This window comes from Bos grunniens, chromosome 25, assembly GCF_055505025.1.
Source record: "Bos grunniens cultivar Pamir isolate PY7600 chromosome 25, Bosgru_T2T1.0, whole genome shotgun sequence".
Lineage (NCBI taxonomy): Eukaryota > Metazoa > Chordata > Mammalia > Artiodactyla > Bovidae > Bos > Bos grunniens.
In genome coordinates, this window is record NC_141189.1 from 16,779,288 (window position 1) to 16,802,317 (window position 23,030).

General features: G+C 45.1%; 1 protein-coding gene across 2 annotated transcripts; it reads left to right on the forward strand.

Annotated features, from left to right (window-relative positions):
• The first annotated feature begins 1,308 nt into the window (after positions 1–1,308).
• Positions 1,309–21,512, forward strand: LOC147345191 (eukaryotic translation initiation factor 3 subunit C). 2 transcript variants are annotated; one of them, XM_086375152.1, is made up of 21 exons: positions 1,309–1,415; positions 1,504–1,634; positions 3,229–3,294; positions 3,401–3,590; positions 3,993–4,118; positions 4,309–4,363; positions 4,984–5,090; positions 5,488–5,615; positions 12,230–12,389; positions 12,510–12,613; positions 13,067–13,208; positions 13,374–13,499; positions 13,631–13,724; positions 14,671–14,861; positions 15,081–15,305; positions 19,015–19,378; positions 20,483–20,642; positions 20,736–20,801; positions 20,890–20,977; positions 21,073–21,235; positions 21,334–21,512. In XM_086375152.1, the coding sequence occupies exons 2-21, from the start codon at positions 1,534–1,536 to the stop codon at positions 21,414–21,416; spliced, it is 2,739 nt and encodes a 912-aa protein (XP_086231278.1). In that variant the 5' UTR covers positions 1,309–1,415; positions 1,504–1,533; the 3' UTR covers positions 21,417–21,512. The 2 variants fall into 2 exon arrangements, with proteins under 2 accessions (XP_086231278.1, XP_086231277.1); XM_086375151.1 differs by having other exon boundaries at positions 1,309–1,366.
• The last annotated feature ends 1,518 nt before the right edge of the window (positions 21,513–23,030 follow it).

Genomic DNA, 23,030 nt, shown 5'->3' on the forward strand with positions numbered 1-23,030 from the left:
CTGGAGGAGGGTATGGCAACCCACAGTATTCTTGCCTGGAGAACCTCTGGGACAGAGGAGCCTGATGAGCTACAGTCCATAGGGTCGCAAATAGTCTGAGGTGACTGAAGTGACTTAGCATGTGCATGCACTCCTGGGAACACTCTATGAAGTAGGTTCTATTATGGTCCTTAGTTGGGGCGATTGAACCACAGAGAAGTTAGGAAATCTGCCTAGATTCACACACTAATAAGCGACAAAGCTGGGATTAGAATAACAAAGTCCAATCTGAAGTTTGCTCTAAGCCTGGTTCTAAAACCTTGCAGGTAATGGATATCTTAATTAGCTTGACTGTAATCCTCTCAATCCTCTCACAATGTGGATCAAAATATCAAGTTGTGTACCTTAAAGACAGAATTATTTATTTGATGATTATATCTCAATAAAGCTTAAAAGAAGTTGAAAAAAAAAAAAAAAACCAACAACAACAAAAAACCTTGCAGGTCATCAGCATCACGTTGGCACTTTAAAAAGTAAACTCCTGATCCTGTGCTTCTAATTCCATAGGTGAGGCGTGTGATGGGGAAACAATGGCAACAGTGACAGACTTTATTTTCTTGGGCTCCAAAATTACTGCAGATGGTGATTGCAGCCATGAAATTAAAAGATGCTCGTTCCTTGGAAGAAAAGCTATAACCAACTTAGCATATTAAAAAGCAGAGACTACTTTGCTGACAAATGTCCATCTACTCAAAGCTATGGTTTTTCTAGCAGTCATGTATGGATATGAGAGTTGGACCATAAAGAAAGCTGAATGCTGAAGAATTGATGCTTTTGAACTGTGGTGTTGGAGAAGACTCTTGAAAGTCCCTTGGACTGCAAGGAGATCCACTCAGTCAATCCTAAAGGAAATCAGTCCTGAATATTCATTGGAAGGACTGATGGCTGAAGCTGAAACTCCAATACTTTGGCCACCTGATGCGAAGAGCTGCCTCATTGGAAAAGACCCTGATTCTGGGAAAGACTGCAAGCAGGAGAAGGGGACGACAGAAGATGAGATGGTTGGATGGCATCACCGACTCGATGGACATGAGTTTGAGCAAGTTCCTGGAGTTGGTGATGGACAGGGAAGCCTGGCATGCCGCAGTCCCTGGGGTCGTTAAGAGTTGGACACAACTGAGCAACTGTACTGAAACGCTGTAGGATCCGGGAATCTGTAGAACGCGTTTAGCCAAAATTACTTCAGGGCCTGCGTGCCGCGAGGGCCACTGGGAGTTGTAGTGACACAATGTAGTTCGTCGGCGACTCCCGGAAGTGACGCAAAGTCCCGCCTTCTCGCCGCGTTTCCGCTGCTTTGGTTAAGCAGTGTGACTTGGGAGCTCAGCTGGTACGTATTTTATGGGCCTCGTGCTTCGGGAAGGGGGAGCCGGGTTAGCGTATGTGCGGGGACGGTAAGGGTGGGGGTCTGGAGATGGCGGCCCCCGTCCCCTTCTCGGAGCCCCTGACTTTTGGTCTCTTTCACAGGTCCGGCCGCAGCCGCTCAGCGCCGTCGCCATGTCGCGGTTTTTTACCACGGGTTCGGACAGCGAGTCTGAGTCGTCCCTGTCCGGGGAGGAGCTCGTCACCAAACCTGTCGGGGGTAACTACGGCAAACAGTGAGTGAGGGCCTAGGCCATGGGGACCATTCGGGGTGGGGGGCCGGAGGTTCAGCAGCCTGGAAGGCCTTGTATACGCGAGAGGAAAGGGGAATGGAAGTGGGGGCGGTGAGAGCGGGTTCTGAGGATGTTGAGAGTTTAAGGGACTGAAGCACTGTTGCGGGGGGGAGATCATAAAGCTTAGGGTGCTGTGAATTGTGGGAATCCTCCCACCAGGCAAAGGATAGAGTTAAAGATTTCCCACTGGCTAAACCTGTTGAATCAGTAAGAAACCCCAAATACTTGCTTGATGTTTGGGAGTTCCTTGATGTGACTCTGAGGTTCTTAAACGTCTGTTAGTATTTTCCTGTTTTGTTTAGCTGCTAAGTCCTGTCGGGACTCTTTGCCACCCCATGGACTGTAGCCCACTGGCCTCTTGTCCCTGGGATTCTCCAGGCAAGAATACTGGAGTGGGTTGCCATTTCCTTCTCCAGGGATCTTCCCACCCCAGGGATGGAACCCACATCTCCTGCATTAGCTGGCAGATTCTTTACCTCTGAGCCACCAGAGAATCCCCCCTCCTGTTGTTTACCTCCATTTAAATACTCTTCTCCCATCTCTGCAAATTGAAATTTTTTTCTCCCTTCGAAACATTGAAATGTTGTTCCTCAAAATTCCATCATCCATGCCACCTTCGTTATTTTTGTCATATACCTGTGCTTGCTGGGAGGGATTGGGGGCAAGAGGAAAAGGAGACGACAGAGGATGAGATGGCTGGATGACATCATTGACTCGATCGACGTGAGTCTGAGTGAACTCCGGGAGTTGGTGATGGACAGGGAGGCCTGGCGTCCTGCAATTCATGGGGTTGCAAAGAGTCGGACACGACTGAGCAACTGAACTGAAGAATATATATACATTTCCACTTCAGAGTCTTGTTTCAGCATAAAACTCATTTTTAAAGATGAAGAAAAAGAATCTATATATATCCATATGCATATAGTTCTGTATCTGTGTCACAAGTGGAAAATCACATTACTTGTTATAAAATAGGAAATAATTGGAAAAATTAATAGAATGGAAAGAAAAGAGATATTGTTACCAGCTGAATTCTGTCTGTGGTGTGGTTTTTAATTATTGAAGGAAAATAACTAGAAATGGAGGTGTCAAAGCCATTGAGGCTCTTTCCTTGTCCTTTCCCACTGTGGGAAATGTTGCTTTCCAGGACCTAGTTCAGGTACCACCTTTTCCATTCATTCTAGGTAAGGTACCTTTTCTCTTGACTTTTTGTAATTCTTAGTGACCTGTGTCTTCACATAATTTTTTTGACACAATAAATAAGCACCTTCGTTTGTTTATGTTTGAGGATGGAGACAGTCATTCTCATCCTTGTATGAGTTATAACATTTGACAAACACCCTCACTTGAAGTAAGCTAAGAAGATTGAGTTCTATATGATAAGGCCATGAAGAGGAAGAGTGAAACAGGATGGGTGTGGTAGGAGTGGGCCTAAGTTATTCACTTCCACCTGCCCTGTTGGAAGAGGAAAAGAGAGAGCATTTGGAAAGAGTGGAGTTAGGAACAGAAGTTAATAGTTTCTGTTCATTTCAAATAGGCCATTGTTGCTGAGTGAGGATGAAGAAGACACCAAGAGAGTTGTCCGAAGCGCCAAGGATAAAAGGTGAGGCCGTGGGGAGGCTGGGTGATGGGGAGTCTCTGGGGCAGTGTTGGGTTTTCTGGTTGGTGACGGTGGGCATGTCCAATGTGGTATTGGGCTCTCAAACCAGGTTTGAGGAACTGACCAACCTTATCCGGACCATCCGTAATGCCATGAAGATTCGGGATGTCACCAAGTGCCTGGAAGAGTTTGAGCTCCTTGGAAAAGCATATGGGAAGGCTAAGAGCATTGTGGACAAGGAAGGTGTCCCCCGGTTCTATATCCGGATCCTAGCTGACCTGGAGGACTATCTTAATGAGGTGTGATTCCTGTGATTACTGGGGGATCCAGAAGGGGACTGTGGACCTGGAGCTTTGTCCTAACCCATATCCAGAGATCATGTCTCCTCTCGAGTTTTTGCCAAATACTCAGTGTTTCCCAAAACGTAAGAAATAGGGGGGGTGAAGCAAGGAGAGGGACTTTTTTAGGCTAAGAGTTTTAATCATACTTATTCTTGTATTACTCTTTTACTTGTGGTTTTGTACTTTTCATAGCGATACATACATAAAGGGTCATTAAGCAACATAAGTTAATATGTGCAGTTATTAAGTAGTAGATATGAATGTAGATAGCAAGACTCAACAGTGTGAAGCCTGAAGTTGAGAGAAGACTACTTAATCTCAGATCTCCATTCTCTTTTTCTTCCCTGTTCTTTCCTTCAGCTATGGGAAGATAAAGAAGGGAAGAAGAAGATGAACAAGAATAATGCCAAGGCCCTGAGCACTCTGCGCCAGAAGATCCGAAAATACAACCGAGATTTTGAGTCCCATATTACAAATTACAAGCAGGTAGGGGTGCTAGAGGGAGACTTTTTAAACTGTGGGGACAGTGACCCCCATGACTGAGACAAAAAAGCATTTGCACATCTGAAGTGTGTGGCTGGGGAAGGAATCATGATGACAGCTCTGTGGGGTGGAGAGGGTGGGATGGAGTAGTGGCTGGCAGGCATCCTTAATTTTCTCATTTCCTTCTGTCAAGAACCCTGAGCAGTCTGCAGATGAAGATGCTGAGAAGAACGAGGAGGATTCAGAAGGTGAGTGAGAAAACCCTTAATTGCAATTGGTTAGGAGGTCAAACGGAGAAGGCAATGGCAACCCGCTCCAGTACTCTTGCCTGGAAAATCCCGTGGATGGAGGAGCCTAGTAGGCTGCAGTCCATGGGGTCTCTGAGAGTTGGACATGACTGAGCGACTTCACTTTCACTTTTCACTTTCATGCATTGGAGAAGGAAATGGCAACCCACTCCAGTATTCTTGCGTGGAGAATCCCAGGGACGGGAGAGCCTGGTGGGCTGCCGTCTATGGGGTTGCACAGAGTCGGACACAACTGAAGCGACTTAGCAGCAGCAGCAGGAGGTCAAAAGGACTTTCCCGGTGGCTGAGCAGTGAAGAATCTATTTGCAGTGCAGGAGATGCAGGTTCAATCCCTAGGTGGGAAGATCTGCTGGAGAAGGAAATGGCAGCCAACTGTAGTCTTCTTGCCTGGGAAATCCCATGGACAGAGGCACCTGCCTGGCTGCAGTCCATGGGGTCTCCAAAAATAATGCGATTGAGCACAAGGAGATCTAAAATTTGGGGTTTCCTTGGCTTGTTGTATTGGTTGCCATTCACCTCTTCCCCCTTCTGTTTTTTTCCTCTCTCCCCTTCCCTACCAGGCTCTTCAGATGAGGATGAGGATGATGATGGAGTCACTGCTGCAGCTTTTTTAAAGAAGAAATCAGAAGCCCCGTCTGGGGAGAGTCGAAAGTTCCTCAAAAAGGAGGTTAGAGCCAGGGTTACACTGAGGGGTGGTTTGCTTGCTCTGGATCATGCTTGGGTCTCTAGGGAGAAGAATAGACTCTCAGGGGCCTAGAGTTGGGAAGGGTGGGGATTAGCCGAGTATGGTCTCAGAACAGATTTCCTTTTCGATTAGAGCACAGAGTGACTTGGAATCAGGAGAACTAGATTCTGGTCCCACCTCTGCCTCTGGGGAGCTTTGTGTTCCTGGAGCAAGTCACCACTTCTCTCTGGGTCTTGGTGGACCAATCCAGCTGTTAATGTCCTGATTCAACCACTCATTCTGCTCCTAAGAATCTTTAGAGCACGGGTCAGCAGGGAGAGCAGAGATAGCACCAGTCAGTCTTCCCGTTGTCTTTCTTCTGATCTTTTTTTCTTTTAAGGATGAAGATGAGGACTCAGAAGAGTCAGAGGATTCAGAAGCTTGGGATACAAGTTCCACATCTTCTGATTCAGACTCAGAAGAGGAAGAAGGGAAACAGACTGTGCTGGCTTCAAGATTCCTTAAAAAGTAAGAAAAGTAGTGGTACTGCAGGCTACAGGGAAAGGGCAAAGGGCAGGAAGCCTTTAAAGTCATCTGGAAAGTTGTTGCTCCTTCTCTGGAGTCCCACTTATTTATTTTCCCTTTCAGTTTTAGTTTTTATTTATTTTTACAGTAAAACATGTTTTATTGAAGTATAGTTGCTGTATAGTATATAAGTTACAGATGTACAATACAATGATACGTAATTTTTTTTAAAAAAACTTTATTTTTGCCTGCACTGGGTCTTGGTTGCTCGTTTGCTTTCTCTAGTTGTGGCGAGCAGGGTCCACCCTCTAGTTGCAGCGTGTGGGCTTTGATTGCGATGGCTCCTCTTGTTGCAGAGCATGGGCTCTAGGCACGTGCTGGCTCAGCAGTTGTGGTGCACAGGCTTAGTTGCCCTGCAGCTTGTGGAATCTTCCCAGACCAGGGATTGAATCCATGTCCCCTGCATTGGCAGGTGGATTCTTAACTACTGGACCACGAGGGAAGTCCAGTGATCCATAATTTTTAAAAGTTACACTCCCTTTATAGAGTATAAATATTTGCTCTGTTCCTGATGTTATACAGTATGTCCTTGTGGCTTATTTTGTACCTGGGCAGCAGAGGATGAGATGGTTAGATAGCATCACTGACTTGCTGGAATGCCAACAAACTCCAGGAGATAGTGGAGGACAGGGGAGCTTAGCATGCTACAGTCCTTGGGGTTGCAAAGAGTCGGACGTAGCGACTGAGCCACAAAAACAAAGTAGTTTGCACCTCTTACTCCCCTGCCCCTATATTGCCTCTCCCCCTGTGAGGTCCTTTTAGGTTGCAGAGGCCAACAGAGGGATCTCAAAGTCAAGTGTATTAGTTGGCTAAGGTTATGAAGCTAATGTGTCTTGCAGATGGATTTGAAGGCTCCAGTGTCCAGATACTTAATGACAGCAATACTCACTGCCTGTGGACTGTTTTATCTTTCTTTGATGCTGATTGTTGTTTACTTGCTAAGTCATATCCAACTCTTTTGCAGCCTTATGGACTGTAGCCTGCCAGGCTTCTCTGTCCATGGGGATTCTCCAGGCAAGAATACTAGAGTGGGTTTCCATTTTCTTTTCCAGGGATCGAACTTGTGTCTCTTGCTTGGCAGGCAGATTCTTTACCTCTGAACTACCAGGGAAGCCCCTTAATAACTGTGTAATATTGGATAAACTATCTTTAACATTTCCAGTCTTCAGTTTTCTTATTTGTAGAATGGGGTGGTACTTGACCCTGCCTTAAGGATGCTTGTAAGAATACAGCAGAGTGGTACACCCCCGCAGCCCAGGACTGGGGTTGGTGAGTCCTCAGTGATAGCTGGTTCTCTTGTCCCTCTTCTGAGAACTTAGTACATAGCATGTAGACTGCAGCAAGCCTTCCTGAGTTTTACTAGTACCGTTACAGAGTGGGAGAGGAGTCTGATTGGAATTCTGGTCTTAGCCCATTCTACTTCAGTTGTTGTCAACTCGGGTGAGTCACTTAACCTTCTTCGATCCTTCTCCTTCCTCCTTTGAATTCAGAGTGATAGCTATGCCTGCGTAGTCTGCAGGAGTCAAGTATCAAGCTCAGTGATAACTGGCAGGAATACTGATGCTCTAAGGGTTGCTTTTCTGCTTTCAAAAGTTGGAATTACATTGCTTCAGGTGTTAGTGAGTTCTGTGACATTACAGGAATCTAGACATAGCCATTTTACTGTGAAACATTTTTCATTGTGTGCTCCAGGGAGCAAATGTGGTCAGGTTCAGGGAGTGTGGTATATCTCTTTGTGTTTTTTTAATTCCAAACACTTCTGACACCAATATGTGTCAGTTTTTTTCTCATACCAGTTAGTTCTCCAACTCTCTGGACACCAGATGGGTTTTCAGTACTCAATTCAGTTCTGGCACTAACTCCCCAAAGTTAGCACAGACCGGACAAGACTGCCGCCACTTTAGATGCCAGTGGTTAAGTTCCAAGTTTGACTCCTATACTTCTGGCCAACCAGTTCTAAATTCAGAGAGTTCTCACAGCCCCTTCCTCTGGTTCAATAATTTGCTAGATCAACCCACAGAACTCAGGAAAGCTCTTTACTGTTGTTTTTGTTTGTTCAGTCGCTAAGTCATGTCTGACTCTTTGCAACCCCATGGACTGCAGCTCTCCAGTCTTCCCTGTCCTCTGCTGTCTCCAGAGTTTGCTCAAGTTCATGTCCGTTGAGTCGGTGATGCTGTCCAACCGTCTTCATCCTCTGCTGCCCTCTTCTCCTTTTGCCTTCAGTTTTTCCCAGCATCAAGGTCTTTACTTACTGTTACCAGCTTGTTATAAAGGATACAACTCAGAAACCGCCAAATGGAAGCACTCATAGGGCAGGATGTGGGAGAAGCAGCATGGAGCTTTGATGTCCTCCTCTCTGAGCACACCATCCTTCTAGCACCTCCGTGGTTCACCAGCCAGGAATGCCTCCATCCAGACTGTCATGTAGGGATTTTTATGGAGGCATCATTATGTGACCATGATTGCTTAAATGGTTGACCATTAATCATGGGCTTCATTTGCAGTCCCTCTCCTGTTCCCCAGTGGTCAGAAGGTGGGGCTGTAAGTTCCAACCCTCTGTTCATGCCCGTGTCTTTCTGGCAACCAGCCTCCATCCTGAAACCTTTCTTGAAGCCTGCCAAAGCCTCATTAGAACGAAAGATGATCCTATTGCTTGGGAAGTTCCAAGGGATTTAGGAGCTCTGTGCCAGGAACCGAGGACAAAGACCAAATACATATTTCTTATACCACAGTATCATATTCCTTTCTCAGAGGATTTACAACCATGCATCAGTTAAGCAAATTCAATCTGCTTAACTTTGTTTTATTAACCATCTCTTAAGTTCGCTTTACTGTGAAACTCATCTTTTATGCTTGTTGACAGCCTGTAGAACTGTCACCCTTATTACTGGTTCATAGCTTTTGTATCTCCTTTATGGGTTTGTCTTTCAGTAGTTGGGTATTGACGTCCCACTGTTCGGGCCAGTGTGTGTCAGTGTCCACTTCACCTGTGTGCTGCACAAAGGCACAGGAGTCAAGCTGGACTGAGGAGACAAGTTGGACTCTAAAGTTAAACTTAGGCTATTACAAGAAAAGAAAGCTACAAACCAGTATCTTTCATGAAATTTGAATTTAAAAATCCTCAACGAAAACCAAGAGAGGTTTGACTTTGCAAATTATTTTTCAGAATAATTACTTTAAGATTGTGAAGTGTGAAAGCCTCTCAGTTATGTCCAGCTAACTCGTTGCAACCCCAAGGACTATACAGTCCATGGAATTCTCCAGGCCAGAATACTGGAGTGGGTAGCCTTTCCCTTTTCCAGCGAATCTTCCTGACCCAGGAATCAAACCAGGGTCTTCTGCTTTACAGGCGGATTCTTTACCAACTGAGCTATGGGGAAGCCCTTTTTTTTAAAAAAGATTAATCCTGTCTTTATTAATTTTTCACTTTAGAGATTACCCTGGATAGATTTTTTTTTCAAATCTATGAAAGTTTACTTTGTACACCTAACCTCACCCAGAGCCCCCCTCCCCCAAAAAATTTTTTTTAAGATTAGATTTATTTAAAATTTAAATGTCAGTGGTCTAGTTAACTATGGAATCCTCAAAGGTCTTATTGACATTAAGAGCTTTTGGTTTTGTGGTGTTAAAGGATAATTCAGATACACTGTTTTATTTGTGTAACGAGGTAGACCAATTTTTAAGATTGGTTTCCAAGCTAGGACAAAAGAGAATTTGTATAAGAAAGAGGAACAAAGAAGGGAAGAACCACAGACAGCGGTGGGAATATTGAATTTTGTTAGCACATTTGTGTGTGTGTAAACTCATTAGCTATCTAAGCCAGCCAGGGTTGATTTCAGTTCTTAATGGATTATCTAGAAACAAGACAGGCTGTCTCCTGTAATGTCTGCCAGCATCCTTTCTCAACATCTCCATTTTAAGCCAATCTATACCAGAATTTCTCAGCTTTCATCTTTTGGTCAAAACAAACACATAAACAGGTTTAATCTCAAGAGCTTCAGTCTCTTTGATGTAATAAGGGTAATAAGGTTGTCTAGCAACATTAAAGCACCTGGATATTAGGTAGTGGGTTTGGGCAGAAAATATGAGGACAGTCACAGATATAATAAACATTTAGGATCTTTCGTCTGTTTAATTTTCTAATCAGGCTAAGTCTGTCTAGGAGAATGTCATTAAGAAGTCAGTTGAGTGAACTTTTAATCAAGTGGCTGTTTTCTTAATTGATTTTTTTCCCAAAATATTTATCCAGGTACAGTAAATTGTTATTTACTGCACATCTTTATTTATTAACCTGACTGACCAGTATTTGAAATCAGTTTTGTTTTGGATTAATTCTTTTTCTTTTTTAAAAATTTTTAGCTGAGACACATGGCTTGGGGGAATCTTAGTTCCCCAGCCAGGGATCAAACCCATGCACTTAACAGTATAGGCTCAGAGTCCTAACCGCTGGATTGTCAGGGAATTCTCTATTTAGGGTTAATTCTTACTTAAGGAATTTTTTAGTTTGGGGCTAAAATTTTAAATTATTTGTTATTTTGGACCATACTGGAGATAAATTATAAATCACGTGTTTGTGTTTCTGAATTTGTAGTTGGGATAGAAATTCTTAAGTACAAACTGAGGAAATCTAGTATGTGTATGTCTAGCAGCTCTAGATAAGAGTTGTGGTAAAGAGGGTGTGGAATGGTCCTTTTCAGTGTAGTTTTGTTGTTCATTCGCTAAGTCATGTTCTGCTTTTTGTGACCCCATGGACTGCAGCACACCAGGCTCCGCATTCTACATTATCTCCCAGCATTTGCTCAAATTCATGTCCATTGAGTTGGTGTTGCTATCTAACCATCTCAATTTCTTAGTTGTGTATTTAGGTAGAGGTGTATCTGGTAATGTCCTAGAAAAGTAGATTGTATGTGTTGAATATATACCTGAGAGCAGAAATGTTAGTTTTCTGATCATTTCTAACAAGATTTGAATATACCAAGGTATACTCTGCCATAGGGGAGAGGTCAAGTCAAATTTTAGGTCTTTCAGTTAGAATTGCATAGGGTGAGAGTTCATCATGTTTTTGATATGTGAATCATAGTATCTTGAGGGTTTAGAGTAAAACTTTAGGCCAAGGAAGATTAAATTCTTTTTAAGTATAGACAGCATTGATTTTTAAATAGCATTAGGTCCTGGGCTTCACAGGTGGCCCATTGTGGTAAAGAATCCCCCTGTCAGTGCAGGAGATGTAAGAGACATGGGTTCTCTGGAAGATCCCCTGGAGGAGGGCATGGCAGCCCATCCCAGTATTCTTGCCTGGAGAATGCCATGGACAGAGGAGCCTGGTGGGCTGTGGTCCATAGGGTCACAGAGTTGGACACGACTGAAGTGAGAGCACTCAGGCACACACACAGGTCCTTTGATCTCAGAGCTTTGGGTATGGATGATGCAGACCAGACAGTTTCAGCTTAATGAACATGCTTTACATATTTTCAAAGGACTTTGCCTATGAAATGAATTTTTATTAGAGAATATTGCAATAGTACAGAAGGGAAACCAGTAAGCTTTTATTTAGAGTTAAGGCACAGGGAGTTCCTGGTGGTCATATGGTTGAGATTTAGCACTCTGACTGCCATGGCCCAGGTTCATTGCCTGTTGGGGAACCGTGATACCACAAGCAGTGCAGCATGGCAGAAAAAAAAAAACTTACAGCATAATTTTTTTGGCCAAGGGAAAGTTTTAATCCAACTGGAAAATTTATAAACTATTACTAAAATGTAGTCAAATCTTATAAGCATTTAAAATAAAATTTATTTGTAAATGTTTAAATGTATCAAGTTTGAAATAATTTGTCCCTGTCATTTGGCTTATTATGAGTATTAATGTTTAATACCTTATTATAAGTATTTGGTTTAATATAAGTATTAGAATCTGGAGATAGTTTCAGGCATCAGGTGGGTTAAACCCACTTCGAGGTAGCCAGTGTTCTTTCTCTCTTAGGGGCAGCGGTACATTTTGTTGTATTGAGCAGTTTTGTTTTTAAAATTCAGAATTTTTTATTAATCATTCATCATAAGAGAGGAAAGAAGGGTAGGGGGAAAGCTGCCAGTCTGGGAACAGCAAAAATAATCTTGCACTTTTTTTCCCTAAGCACTGATTTTAAACTAATTAGTCGGTTGCCTATAAAAACCTAGTCTGGACAGAGCAGCTAGTACCAGAGAACAACTGTGTTGCTTATGGGTTTTTTGGAAAACCTCTGAGCTCGGTTGTGAAGCAGCATGACAGGCTGTTTCTGTGTCTGTGGCAGCGTAGTTAGCATCTCTGTATTCTTAAACCAGGCCAAACCTTTCCCTTCATGAGTTTCTCAGTGTGATCTGGTAACAGACCTTGGCTAGTAGCCTGACAGATGCAGCTGCTTAGTAGCCCTTACTTTGGCGATGGTTATAGTTAACCGTAGGTCATTCTTGTAGAGTGTAACTTGGACCCAGGTTTAGGTGGAGAAAAAGAAGTTTGTGGGAGGGAAATGCCTCAGGTGGAGAGGGGACTGATCTTTAATCTTTTCCTGTGGCTCTTGGCAGGGCCCCCACCACAGAGGAGGACAAGAAGGCGGCTGAGAAGAAACGGGAGGACAAAGCCAAGAAGAAGCACGACAGGAAGTCCAGGCGCCCGGATGAGGAGGAGGAAGACAATGAGGGTGGCGAGTGGGAGAGAGTCCGAGGTGGCGTGCCCCTCGTTAAGGTGAGGATCTTAGAACTAAAATGAATGGGGAACCAGTCTGAGAGAGCATATGGGTGCTGTCCATGTCAGATTTGCGAGAAAAGTTACGGCAGCCTGCTCATGGTAACGTGTGTTACTTAGGAAAAGCCAAAAATGTTTGCCAAGGGAACTGAGATCACCCATGCTGTTGTCATCAAGAAACTGAATGAGATCCTACAGGCACGAGGCAAGAAGGGAACTGATCGGTAAGATTCGTGGGCCTGGGCTTCGTGATTACAGAGTGAAAGCTCATTTTCTCTTGAGATAATGGAGCTGGAGGTTGGTGGGGAAATAGTGCTTTTTGGGAAGATCTGTGTGTGGCTACAGTAGAAGGACTGAAGTAGTTGGAATACTCCCGGTCCATTGTCTGCTAGTTGCATTCCCTTTGACCTTAATTCAGTCACTTAACCTTTGGGGGCTGTTTCCCCATTTGTAAAATGGGAGTAATGCTCACCTTCTTTAGTTGTTCCATGACTGAAGAGGATGGTAGTTTGCATTATTCCTATTTCTGTTTGAAATTTATGAAGGAAAAGCAAGTGTACAGGTGGTGAGGCTGGGGGTGGGTGTTGGAAAAAAGGTTGCCTTGCTTGTCTGAAGAGGACAAGGTGAGGCTTTTTAATGTGTCTCCTCCTCCTCACCCAATTCTCTCCCCCCTACAGTGCAGCCCAGATTGAGCTGCTGCAGCTGCTGGTTCAGATTGCCTCTGAAAACAACCTAGGAGAGGGCGTCATCGTCAAGATCAAGTTCAACATCATCGCCTCTCTCTATGACTACAACCCCAACCTGGCTACATACATGAAGGTAAGAGTGATACTGAGCATCCCAGGGTGGAGCTGGTGGGTCGTGGGAAGGGAACTCATGTCTCAGGACTCAATGGCTGAGGAAGGCCCCTGGATTCCTGGGGAAAGGCACGTGGGAGGCATCTGCTTGTTCCACCTGCACACCTTGACTGCCTTCTCTTGGCAGCCTGAGATGTGGCAGAAGTGTCTGGACTGCATCAATGAGCTGATGGACATCCTGTTTGCAAACCCTAACATCTTTGTTGGAGAGAACATTCTGGAAGAGAGTGAGAACCTGCATAACGCAGACCAGGTAAAGAGGGGATTCGGCACCTAATTGGAGGTGTGTGTTGTCTGCTTTGGGAAGGCCCGTCGGAGACAGAAGGGTTGAAAGCTAGGACTGGAATGTGGACTAATTTATTTCCTTCTTTGCTTTCTCTTCAGCCACTGCGTGTCCGTGGCTGCATCTTAACTCTGGTGGAACGAATGGATGAAGAATTTACCAAAATAATGCAGAACACTGATCCTCACTCCCAAGGTGAGCCTGAGAAGGCATGGGCATCAGTGGGAGGAAAAGTACAGGGGTTAAAATGAAGGATTGTACTTAAGAGTGTTTGGGAAGCCAGCCCTTCCTTACTCCAGCATTCACACCACAGGGCCTTTGTAAGATGCTGGACCCCACTCCCACAGCTTGTGATTCATTGGGTCTGGATGCGGCATCAGATTTTGCATTGCTAACATGTTCTGAGTGGTGATGCTGTCTGCAACTTTGAGAACCATTGGGATATGATCTCTGTCCACTTGACTTGTTTGGCTTGCATGCCTTAGGCTCTAGGATGAAGAAATACAGGACGTTTACACGGTAAAATGTGAGTGTCCACCTATGCCCACCAAGTAAACAGTGTTACTATGGATGAGAAAGCCTGTGGCTTTCATGCTCGTGAAGCTTACATTTCGGTGCTAAAGAAAGGCAGTTCTACAGGAAAAAATGAACAAGGGACTTCCCTGGTGGTTCAGTGGCTAAGGCTCTGTACTCTCAATGTAGGAGTTCTGGGTTTAAATTATCAGGGAACTAGATTCCACATGCTGCAACTAAGACCCGGAACAGCCCAATAAATAAATTTTTACAATGAACCAGTTATAGATAGTGTAAAAATTCAGATCAGGACCTGTAACAGAGGATGACACAAGTGGTGGCCGGCTTGAAGTAATGCTTGAAGAAAGCATCTTTAGGTAGGGCCCATTTGAGGGGAGAGCTGAATGAGGACGAGGAGTTAATCGTGGGGGAGTTAGCAGAAGAGAATGCCTGACAGAAGGCTTGGAAAGTGAGTTTAACATGTCCCAGGAGAGGATGGTGTTTTGAGCGCACAATGGGCACACTTTTCTGATGGGTACAGAAAACAGGTTGATGGATTGATGAGGGGCGAATGGTTGGGGAGGCCTGGGTGCCTGGCTAAGTGGAGGGTGGGTGCTGTCCCTGCCAGAGTACGTGGAGCACCTGAAGGACGAGGCCCAGGTATGCGCCATCATTGAGCGTGTGCAGCGCTACCTGGAGGAGAAGGGCACCACTGAGGAGGTCTGCCGCATCTACCTGAGGCGCATTCTCCACACCTACTACAAGTTTGATTACAAGGCCCATCAGCGGCAGCTTACGCCCCCTGAGGGCTCCTCAAAGGTGAGTGCTCCGCCGCCATTTCAGAGGGCAGGGGGTGTGTCCACTGGTTCTGCTCATCTATTGGGACTTGATGACAGATCTCCTTTTCCCTGGGGACTGTCAGGTGGAGCAGAGACGGAAACCCCGAGGGACTAGGATGAGGCAGGGTGGAGTCTCGTCTTTGGTTGCTGAAGCCAGAGCCATTTAGAACCATTATCTTTGCCGTATCTCCTCCTCCAGTCTGAGCAAGATCAGGCCGAAAATGAGGGTGAGGACTCAGCTGTGCTGATGGAGAGACTGTGCAAGTACATCTATGCCAAGGACCGCACAGACCGAATCCGCACGTGCGCCATCCTCTGCCATATCTACCATCACGCCCTGCACTCCCGCTGGTACCAGGCCCGGGACCTCATGCTCATGAGTCACTTGCAGGACAACATTCAGCACGCAGACCCACCAGTCCAGGTAAGATGACAGGGAGGCGCTCTGGCCCTGGGAAGACTAGGCTGGGCCCTGTCCTCTCTCTCTGTTCGGGCGGGGCGGCTCAGTCGGATCAGCCTCTTGTCTGGCTGACGCAGATACAGGGAGACGCTTGGTTCTTCCCGGGTGCCATCGTTCTTTGGTTCTCCTGCACGTGGCTTCCCAGGTGGCCCAGTGGTGAAGAGTCCACATGCCAATGCAGGAGAAAGGGGTTGATCCCTGGGTTGGGAAGATCCCATCAAGAAGGAAATGGCAACCCACTCTAGTATTTTTGCCTGGAGAATCCAGTGGACAAAGGAGGCTGGAGGGTTGCAGTCCATGAGGTTGCAAAGAGTCAGAAACGACTTAGCAGCTGAACAACTTTGTCAATATTTAGTGTTGTTGGTCTTTTCGGTTTTGGCCATAATAATAGTTGTCTAATGGCATCTCGTATCAGTTTGTGTTTCCCTGGTAACTATTGAAATTGACTACTTTTTAAGCTTTGTTGGCCTTTTATGTTTTTTACATAAAATGTCTTGTCAACTCCTCCATCCCTTTCTTTTAAAGGATTGTTCATCTTACTGAGTTGTAGGAAATCTTTATGTATCTTGGAGATCAGTCTTTTGTCAGATAAATGTTTTCCAGATATTTTTCCAGTCTGTAGTTTTCCTGTTCACTTTTTTAACCATGTGTTTTGAATGTACATAGTCAAAATATCAGTTTTTTCTCTTACAGTTATTATTTTGAAAATTCTGTCTATAGAAACCTTTGCTTACTTGTAATTCATAAAGATATTCTTTTTTTATTTTTTGGAAGTTCTTATGGTTTTAGCTTTCACATTTAGATCTATGATTTTTGCAAATGGTGTGAAGTCAGGGTCAGACTGTATTCTTTCCCCATTGTATTGCTTTGGTGCCTTTGAAACCAAAAACCATATGAAAAATTACATGACCTTGTAGGTATATTTTTGAGCTCTTTATTCTATGCCATTTCTTCATCTTTTTGTCTTTCTTTATGCCAGCCCCTACTGTCTTGATTGCTGTTCTTTTAGAGTAAGTCTTTGAAGTCAAGCCATATGACTTCTCTGACTTTGTTCAAGTTTGAACCTTTCAATCTGACATGTTATCTCTTCATTTAATTTCTACAACTTGTCTGCAGTGTCTTGTGGTTTTCACTGCATAGATACTACACATCCTTTTAAAAATTATTCCTGAGAATTATATGATTTTTGATGCTTTTATAAATGTAATTTTTAGTTTAAATTTTTATTTTGGCTGGCTTGTGGCTTGTGGGATCTCAGTTCCCCAACCAAGGATTAAACCTGGGCCGTGGCAGTGCAGGCACCTAACCACAGGACCACCAGGAAACCCCTCTTAATTTCATTTTTTCATTGTTAACTACAGGTATTTAAAAATACAGTTAATTTTTTCATGTTTGGCCTTGGATCCTGCCATTTTGCTAAATTCACTTTTAGTCTGCTGCTACTAAGTTGCTTCAGTTGTGTCCGACTGTACAACCCCACAGACGGCAGCCCACCAGGCTCCCCCGTCCCTGGGATTCTCCAGGCAAGAGTACTGGAGTGGTTTGCCACTTCCTTCTGCAGCGCGTGAAAGTGAAGTCGCTCAGTCATGTCTGACTCTTCGAGGTCCCAGGGACTGCAGCCGACCAGGCTCCCTCTGTCCGTGGGATTTTCCAGGCAAGAGTAGTGGAGTGGGGTGCCACTGCCTTCTCCCAGTTTTAGTCTAGCAGACTATATTCAAGGATTCAAGCAACTGCAGATTGAAGGCATTGTGGGGGGAAATCCAGAAAGTTCCAAAAAACCAGAATTTGTCTTAACTGGTAGTATTTACAAAGCACTTAGAATTCTATTAGTTGTTACAAGTAATCTAGAGATGATTTGAATTATTTCGGAGGATGTACCATGTATGTGGATTTCCCAGGTGGCTCAGTAGTAAAGAATCCGCTTGCCAATGCAGGAGACACGGGTTCGATTGCTCGGTCAGGAAGATTCCCTGGAGGAGGAAATGACAACCCACTCCAGTATTCTTGCCTGAAAAAAATCCCATGGACAGAGGAGCCTGGTAGGCTGTAGTCCATAGAGTTGCAAAGAGTCAGACAACTGAGGTCACACATACTGTAAATATACAAATACTCTGTCATTTCATGTAAGAGACTTGAGCATCTGCAGATTTTGGTGTTGGGGGGATCCAGGAACCATCCCCCATGGACACGGAGGGGCAACAGTATTGGGTCTAGTATTTTATAAATTACTTAAGATTTTTTGCTGAATCATGTTATCTGCACATGGGAACAATTTTATTACTGTACCAGTCTTTATGACTTCTTTGTTTTTAATTTCTCTTCTACCATATTACAATGATTCAAATATCTAATACTTAGTGCTGAATAGAAGTGAGAGCAGCCATCTTGCCTTGTTCCCAGTCTTAGCAAGGAAGCAGTGAACATCTCACCATGTAAAATAATGTTAGCTGTAGTAGTTTTGTAGATAGACTTTCTCAGATTGATGAAATTCTCTTCTGGTCCTAGCTGGCTGGGAATGTTTGTCCTTAATAGGTGTTGAGTTTTGTTAAAATGTTTTCCTGTATCTGTTGAAATAGTGCACAGTTATTTTGCCATTATTCTGTTTATATGGTAAATAACCATGATTTAGATTTTTATACCAGCCTTTCTTTCCTGAGATATATCCTACTTGGTCTTGCTGTATTATCTCTTTTATATATTGCTGGATTCTGCTTGCTAGTGTTTTTTAAGGCTCTTTGTATTTTAAGTTCGTGACTGATATTGATGTTTATATTTTTGTTGGTCTTTCCCCCCTGCCAAAATCTGTACTTAAACACTGCCTACAATAGTCCCTATCTTAATTATTGACAAGTCTATCTTTTCAATTGCCTAAGCCAGAAACCTTGCAGAACCTTCTTGATTCTTGTTTTTCTCTCATATTCCACATCTGATTCCCCAGGCATTTGTGTTGAAAATCCATATCTGATCACTTATATCACTTCCACTCCTGCCCTTTGGTCTAAGCCACTGTTAGCTTCCTGGTCTGTCTGCTTCTGCCTTTACGTCTCCTCAGGCTGTTCTTTATACAGCAGGCAGGGTAATCCTATTGATAAAGTCAAATTATATCACTTTATTTGCTCAAAACTTTCCAGTAGTTCATCATCTTAAAAATCTTTAACATGGCTTACAAGGTCCTGTACTTGCCCAGTTTCTGATCACATCTTTTACCAGCTCTATTCATATGGAACTCCTTGTTCCTTGAATATGTCTGGCACAGTTCTTCCGCAAGGCCTTTGCATTTACTTTTCCTTTTTTCTAAAATATTCTTCTTCCCCCAGATATTTGCATGACTTGCTCTTTTTCTATTTGGTCTTTATTTTTAAACATCACCTTCAAAATGAGGCCTTCGCTAGTTATCCTGCATAAAATTGTGAGTTCCCACCACTGCTACCACCACACAAAGTCCCTTCTTAACGCCTCTGCTTTATTTTTCTCCTTAGCATGAATCACCACCTGTGTATTATGGCTATTTTGTCCTCCACACCCCTATTTCTAGAGTGTAAACCCCATGGAAGGGCAGGACTTGGTCTGTTTTGTGTCTGTCCTAGCCCACAGCGTAGTCCTCGATGTCTGTTGTATGTGTGACGATTGCCTTGTGGCTGTCACCTCTGAGCGCATCGCCCTTCGCTCCTAGATCCTGTACAACCGCACCATGGTGCAGCTGGGCATCTGTGCCTTCCGCCAAGGCCTGACCAAGGACGCGCACAACGCCCTGCTGGACATCCAGTCAAGCGGCCGGGCCAAGGAGCTTCTGGGCCAGGGTCTGCTGCTGCGCAGCCTGCAGGAGCGCAACCAGGAGCAGGAGAAGGTGGAGCGGCGCCGGCAGGTGCCCTTCCACCTGCACATAAATCTGGAACTGCTGGAGTGTGTTTACCTGGTGTCAGCCATGCTCCTGGAGATCCCCTACATGGCCGCCCACGAGAGTGACGCCCGCCGACGCATGATCAGCAAGCAGTTCCATCACCAGCTGCGGGTGGGCGAGCGGCAGCCCTTGCTGGGTGAGTGGGGGGCTCTGGCGCAGCAGACTCTGCTCGTTTGTTCCGTCACTGCTTGTGATCAGAGGATTGAGACGCTACAGGGAGTAACTTTCCCTCAGAATGGTTTAAACTTTCTGTGACCTGATTCCAACAATATTTTTAAATTACTGTAAACTTACATAGTACTGTCTGACGCTAGATGTTTTATAAATAGTAATTTTTTTCATTAGTAATAATCCTATGATGTAGATACTATTATGACCCCCTTTTTCCTGATTAAGAAACTGAGGCATAAAAGTTAAGTGACTTTACCCAGGGTAAACACAGCTGATATGTGTCTCTCTGACATTTTCCTCTTTCATGCATGTTTTTCAGCTAATGAACTAGATCCAGGGCATTAAGAGTCTAGCATTGGCTCCTTTGATTACTTCGAAAGATCCAGTCACTCAGTCCAGAGGTTTTTGCGATTTCACTGGGAAAAGAGTTTGAACTGCGTCCTTCCTGTGAGGCTGGTGCATGGAAGGACTTGGTGACTGAGCCAGGCTTCCTGCCCACGCCACGTCCCCTTAGGCACTTGCCCTCTGCCGATAAGTGTGTGGTCGTGTTAAGTGCACGTGCACTTGAGGCACCTTTTGTCTGGGCTCTGGAGTGGTGCTTTGTGTTTTTTCTAATTGGAAAATTTCCAGTGAAAATCTGTGTGTCCAGCGTCTCTTAGGGCTTCTTAGTTCATTCCCCGCCTCTCTCTACTACTGCCCGCGTGAAACCAAAAGTAGAGAACAATTGAGATGTTAGACTTTTTTTTAGGTTAGTGAATCTTGTAAGAACCTGATGAAATCTCTGGACCCTTTCCTAGGAAAAGGTACATAAGGGTGCACACAGCAATTTGTCAACGTTTTCAGGGAACTGACCAATCCCCTGAGGCACGTCATGGACTGATTTAGTCTAAATAAATTTATTCTGATACTCAGTGACTTGTACAGTCACACGGCTACTTAACCGAGAGCAGGGAGAGTCTCAGTCTGGCTATTGGCTCTCCTGGCCCGGGTTCCTCCTTAAACAGTGCTTGTGGGTACAGGACCCTTGTCCCAAGTTTCCCTAGTTCCTGCCTCATTCCCAACCTTTCAGGCCCCCCTGAGTCCATGAGGGAACATGTGGTTGCTGCCTCTAAGGCCATGAAGATGGGCGACTGGAAGACCTGCCACAGTTTTATCATCAATGAGAAGATGAATGGCAAAGTGTGGGACCTTTTCCCGGAGGCCGACAAAGTCAGAACCATGCTGGTTAGGTGAGCCGAGAGTGAGATCCTGGTGGGGGGAAAAGAAAAGACCGGTTGGTCTTCTCTCTGACAGTCTCCCCCTTTGCTTCCTTCTCCCCACAGGAAGATCCAGGAGGAGTCACTGCGGACTTACCTGTTCACCTACAGCAGTGTCTACGACTCCATCAGGTAGGATGGGCCCTGGGGAGACACAGGAGCCCCAGGTTGTGGTCACGGATTCTCATCGCTCCCTGCTCTGGGCCTTCTTTCTCCCCAGCATGGAGACACTGTCCGACATGTTTGAGCTGGACCTGCCCACGGTACACTCCATCATCAGCAAGATGATCATTAACGAGGAGTTGATGGTGAGAGCCAGGGGTGGCGCCAGGGCAGGTGGTGTCATAGAGAGTTCGGCATGGAGGAGACTGATCCGACCCTTGCTCTGCCTCCCTCTTATCAGGCCTCCCTAGACCAGCCGACGCAGACCGTGGTGATGCACCGCACGGAGCCCACTGCCCAGCAGAACCTGGCCCTGCAGCTGGCCGAGAAGCTGGGCAGCCTGGTGGAGAACAACGAGCGGGTGTTTGACCACAAGCAGGGTACCTATGGTGGCTACTTCCGAGGTGAGTGCTCCCACCCCCTGTTCGCTCTCAGGATCTTGGCCCCCTTCCCGCCCCTCCATTGGCTCTCACCACCTCCCCTCCCCATCTCTCTCCTGCAGACCAGAAAGACGGCTACCGGAAAAATGAGGGCTACATGCGCCGAGGTGGCTACCGCCAGCAGCAGTCTCAGACGGCCTACTGAAGGCTTGACTTCTGTCCCCAGTGCCCTAGACAATTCACCCTTTAGGTCCAACCACACTGCATTAAAGGTCTGTCATTAAAGGTCTGTTTAGAGTTACTGCAGTTCCTGGTTGTCTGCATGTTGCCAGAGGTTGGCACGTGTGTTAGATGCATTTATTTGCTAATTATGTTTCTAAGTTTCTATCCCGTGACAGGCACAGGGCTCAGGATTCAGGGTAGACTTGGGCATATTCCCGACTTCATGAGCTTGCTGCTCTTTGACATTTGGCAAAAAATGGTAAAAACATAAGTTATAACAGGGTTTAGTTTGTTTTTTTGAAGGTGGTGGAAGTGTTGAATAGGATGTGATTATGGGCCATAAAGGGGCTTCCCTGGTGGCTCAGTAAAGAATCCGTCTGCAGTGCAGGAGACCTGGGTTCAATCCCTGGGTTGGGAAGATCCCCTGGAGGAGGGCATGGTAACCCAATCCATAATTCTTGCCTGGAGAATCCCCATGGACAGAGGAGCCTGGCAGGCTACAGTTCATAGGATCACAGACAGTCAGACATGACTGAGCAACTGAGCACAGCACAGCACAGTGGGGCATGAACGGCAGGGACGGCATAATGGAGGCAATAGTAATGAACGTTTCAGGTGGATGGGTGGTGATTCACAAGGCAGGGAAACGGGAGAGTTAGTCTAAATCTGTGTGGGGATAAATGTAATAGGCCTGTTATCAATTTAGTCTTTGTGTTCAGAAATACAAGAGCAGGAATGCAGAGTGGGCTTTATGATGAGGTTGGTTTTATAAATGTTGAGTTTGAGGTGCCTTTGGGACATAAGCAAGGCAGTTGGAGATTAAGTGTTTGCAATGCATATTAATCCGACTATAGGCTAAGGCTGCTGTAACAAAGGGACTCCAAAACAGTGATTCAAAGAAAATAGTTTATAGTCCATTGATAACCCTATTTTACAGTTGGGGAACTGACATTAAGTGATTTGTTGGAGATCACATAACTAGGAAATGAGATAGGTAGATGCACAATAAGGCAACTTGACTCCGTGATCGTAGCTTTTAACCACTGTACTTAGTGGTACTTATATTTCTGGGATGGGCAGCATAGAGGAGGAGAGAGCTAATGACTGAACTCTCAAGATGGGAGTGGTAGGTGAAAGGGAAGCCAGGGAAACGTGTGGCCACAGAGGTAGCAGAACCAAGGAGAAAGGGTAAGAGAAAGGCTGAAGAGTACATCTCTATAGACAAGGCTGCCCTGTGCTAAATTTGGCCAGTTTAGCATCTTTGGGCCAAAGGTAGATCCATTATGTTGCCCATTTCCAAGAGGTATCTTTCCGTTTTCCAGTCTAGAAGTAGTAACCATTGAACAGTGTTGTCAGAGCTTTTTCTGTCTGGAGCTAGATGGTAGATATTTTAAACTCTGTAGGCCCTGTATGTGGAGAAGGCAATGGCACCCCACTCCAGTACTCTTGCCTGGAAAATCCCATGGATGGAGGAGCCTGGTAGGCTGCAGTCCATGGGGTCTCGAAGAGTCGGACACAACTGAGCGACTTCACTTTCACTTTTCATTTTCATGCATTGGAGAAGGAAATGGCAACCCACTCCAGTGTTCTTGCCTGG